Source organism: Sardina pilchardus, chromosome 4 (genome assembly GCF_963854185.1).
Source record: "Sardina pilchardus chromosome 4, fSarPil1.1, whole genome shotgun sequence".
Lineage (NCBI taxonomy): Eukaryota > Metazoa > Chordata > Actinopteri > Clupeiformes > Clupeidae > Sardina > Sardina pilchardus.
In genome coordinates this window covers 39,604,649-39,609,648 of record NC_084997.1, presented here as the reverse complement: position 1 = coordinate 39,609,648, position 5,000 = coordinate 39,604,649, and the positions used below count along the sequence as shown (strand labels likewise).

The window sequence follows — 5,000 nt, the reverse complement described above, 5'->3', positions numbered from 1 at the left end:
CACACTCCTGATACTCACCCCTGATATTCACAACACACACTCCTGATACTCACAACACACACTCCTGATACTCACCCCTGATATTCACAACACACTCCTGATACTCACACCTGATATTCACAACACACACTCCTGATACTCACAACACACTCCTGATACTCACCCCTGATATTCACAACACACTCCTGATACTCACGCCTGATATTCACAACACACACTCCTGATATTCACAACACACTCCTGATACTCACCCCTGATATTCACAACACACACTCCTGATATTCACAACACACTCCTGATATTCACAACACACTCCTGATACTCACCCCTGATATTCACAACACACACTCCTGATATTCACAACACACTCCTGATACTCACAACACACTCCTGATATTCACAACACACTCCTGATATTCACAACACACTCCTGATATTCACAACACATACTCCTGATACTCACAGCACACACTCCTGATACTCACAACACACACTCCTGATACTCACAACACACACTCTTAATATTCACAGCACACACTCCTGACATTCACAACACACACACACCTGATATTCACAACACACACTCCAGATATTCACAACACACACCTCTGATATACACAACACGCTCCTGATATTCACAACATACACTCCAGATATTCACAACATACACTCCAGATATTCACAACACACACTCCAGATATTTACAACACACACTCCTGATATTCACAACACACACTCCTGATATTCCTGTGAGACTAGTCCTGCAAAATCCACAAATCTAGCAGTCATCCTGAAACCTGATTTCAACTATACCCTAACCACACACACGCGCCTGATTTCAACTATACCCTAACCACACACACACACGCGCGCCTGATTTCAACTATACCCTAACCACAGTCATAATCATAACACAGCTATAAGCACTAATCAGCATTTCATAACACAGAAAAAACTGTTCATATTTGTGTGTGTGTGTGTGTGTGTGTGTGTGTGTGTGTGGTGCTCACCAGTAGCATGGCCTGCTCGTGTAGCAGCTGCTGTTGCAGAATCTCCAGATGCCTCTGCTCCTCCTCCAGCTGCCGACGGATATACTCCTGCCAATCACAAACCAGAACCCCCTGTCAATCAAGCACTCCTGCCAATCACAAACCAGAACCGCCTGTCAATCAAGCACTCCTGCCAATCACAAATCAGAACCGCCTGTCAATCAAACACTCCTGCCAATCACAAACCAGAACCGCCTGTCAATCAAGCACTCCTGCCAATCACAAACCAGAACCGCCTGTCTGTCATCCTCTTGGTGTCTTCCTTTCTTCACAGCACATCTCAAGACCGTTTTGATTATGGTCATTTCTCCTCCACACCCAACACAGCCCTGTACACACACACACACACACACACACACACACACAGCCCTGTACACACCCACACACACACAGCCCTGTACACACAAACATAGCCCTGTACACACACACACACACACACACACACACACACACACACACACATACATATTCACACACACACACACACACACACACACACAGCCCTGTACACACACACACATACACACCCCAGGTCTGACCTGCTCGCGGTCCGCCCTCCTCTTCTCCTCCTCGGCGCGGCGGCGGTCGTCCTCCTCCTTGCGCCTCCTCTCCAGCTCCTCCACGCGCCGCTTCTCCTCCTGCTCGCGCCTCCTCTGCTCGCGCTCCTGCTGCCGCCGCGCCTCCCGCTCACGCCTCTGCTGCTGCTCACACACACACACACACACACATATTACACACACATATTACACACACACACACACACATGCCTCCTGCTCGCGCCTCCTCTGCTCGCGCTCCTGCTGCCGCCGCGCCTCCCGCTCACGCCTCTGTTGCTGCTCACACACACACACACACACATTACACACACATATTACACACACATATTACACACACATATTACACACACACACACACATATTACACACACACACACACATATTACACACACATATTACACACACACACACATATTACACACACACACACACACACACACACACATATTACACACACACACACACATATTACACACACACACACACACACACACATATTACACACACACACATATTACACACACACACACCTCCCTCCCGCTCATGCCGCTGCTGCTGCTCACACACACACACACACACATATTACACACACACACACACACACACACACACATATTACACACACACACACATATTACACACACACACACATATTACACACACACACACACACACACATATTACACACACACACACATATCACACACACACACATATTACACACACACATATTACACACACATATTACACACACACACACACACACATATTACACACACATATTACACACACATATTACACACACACACACATATTACACACACACACACATATCACACACACACACATATTACACATATTACACACACATATTACACACACATATTACACACACACATATTACACACACATATTACACACACACATATTACACACACACACATATATATTACACACATATTACACACACACACACACACATATTACACACACACACACATATTACACACACACACACACACACACACATATTACACACACACACATATTACACACACACACACCTCCCTCCCGCTCATGCCGCTGCTGCTGCTCACACACACACACACACACATATTACACACACACACACACACACACACACACATATTACACACACACACACATATTACACACACACACACATATTACACACACACACACACACACACATATTACACACACACACACATATCACACACACACACATATTACACACACACATATTACACACACATATTACACACACACACACACACACATATTACACACACATATTACACACACATATTACACACACACACACATATTACACACACACACACATATCACACACACACACATATTACACATATTACACACACATATTACACACACATATTACACACACACATATTACACACACATATTACACACACACATATTACACACACACACATATATATTACACACATATTACACACACACACACGCGCCTCCCGCTCACGCCGCTGCTGCTGCTCACACACACACACACACACACACACACAAATATTACACATACACACATTTTACACACACACATATATATTACACACACACACACACACACACATATTACACACACACACACCTCCCTCCCGCTCACGCCGCCGTTGCTGCTCACACACACACACACACACACACACACACATATATATATACATAAACACACACACACACACACACACACACATATATATATACATAAACACACACACACACACACACACACACACATATAGATCCATAAACACACGCATGCACACACACACCCACCTCCTCCAGTCGCCTCCTCTGCTCCTTCTGCTGCTCGATGCGCTTCTGGCGTTCGGCCAGTAGTTGGCGCTTGTACTCCTCCTGCTCGCGCAGCTGCTGCTCCTGCAGGAGCTGCTGTCGCCTTAGCGCCTCCGAGCGCTCCTTGTTCTCCTGCTGCAGCCGGATGAAGTCGCGCCGCAGGGTCGACTCCCCCGGCACATTCACGATCGAGCTGCGCACACACACACACACACACACACACACACACACACACACACACACGCACGCACGCACGCACGCACGCACGCACACACACACACACACGCACACACACACACACACACACGCACACACACACACACACACACGTTAACACAGGCTAACTCCTACTCCTACTGGTGAAAAAGTAGTAAACTGTATTAATTAAAGCTGTTAAGATAACACACTACTTTTGATGAATTAATCACAGATAAAATAGCATGTTAATGAGCCCATAGTGACTGAAGGAGGCAGAGCAGAGAGAGTTGCTTGGTCCAGTGAGTTGAACTTTCATGTTTAAAAAAGCTCTTGACAGGAGCATCGTTCTCCCCTAAACTACAACACAGTCTTACAATGTGACCCCTAAACTACAACACAGTCTTATCTTGTAATGTGACCCCTAAACTACAACACAGTCTTATCTTATAATGTGACCCCTAAACTACAACACAGTCTTATCTTATAATGTGACCCCTAAACTACAACACAGTCTTATCTTATAATGTAACCCCTAAACTACAACACAGTCTTATAATGTGACCCCTAAACTACAACACAGTCTTACAATGTGACCCCTGAACTACAACACAGTCTTATCTTATAATGTGACCCCTAAACTACAACACAGTTTTATAATGTGACTCCTGAACTACAACACAGTCTTATCTTATAATGTGACCCCTAAACTACAACACAGTTTTATAATGTGACCCCTAAACTACAACACAGTCTTATCTTGTAATGTGACCCCTAAACTACAACACAGTCTTATAATGCGACCCCTAAACTACAACACACTTGGTTAGATTTAATTTTTCGCAGTGTAGTGACTGGTCTAATGTGACCTTTAAACTACAAACATGATCCCTGAATTACAATCATGACTCTCTACATTAGGACTGGTATAATGTGACCCCTAGATTGAGACTGGACATGACTCTCTACATTAGGACTGGTATAATGTGACCCCTAGATTGAGACTGGACATGACTCTCTACATTAGGACTGGTATAATGTGACCCCTAGATTGAGACTGGACATGACTCTCTACATTAGGACTGGTATAATGTGACCCCTAGATTGAGACTGGAAATGACTCTCTACATTAGGACTGGTATAATGTGACCCCTAGATTGAGACGTGACTCTCTACATTAGGACTGGTATAATGTGACCCCTAGATTGAGACTGGAAATGAGCCCAAGACTTGCTGTGGCGTTCACCTGAACACCCGTGAATGTCATCAGCAAATTAATTATATGCAAATGAGTTCACTCACAGCGCACACACACACACACACACACACACACACACACACACAC

The 5,000-nt window shown here is 44.9% G+C and overlaps 1 protein-coding gene across 3 annotated transcripts in view; it reads right to left on the bottom strand.

The window, feature by feature from the left end:
* Nucleotides 1-5,000, bottom strand: part of LOC134079225 (mitogen-activated protein kinase kinase kinase kinase 4) — a 57,750-nt gene that overhangs the window by 30,181 nt on the left and 22,569 nt on the right. The window contains exons 12-14 of one of the 3 annotated variants that reach the window (XM_062535443.1): nt 3,443-3,653; nt 1,577-1,750; nt 1,011-1,097 (exon numbers count right to left, since the gene is read on the bottom strand). In XM_062535443.1, the coding sequence (XP_062391427.1) occupies nt 1,011-1,097; nt 1,577-1,750; nt 3,443-3,653 (472 nt within the window). Of the gene's footprint in view, nt 1-1,010; nt 1,098-1,576; nt 1,751-3,438; nt 3,654-5,000 lie in introns of those variants that run through there. The other 2 variants (XM_062535444.1, XM_062535445.1) reach the window with 2 other exon arrangements.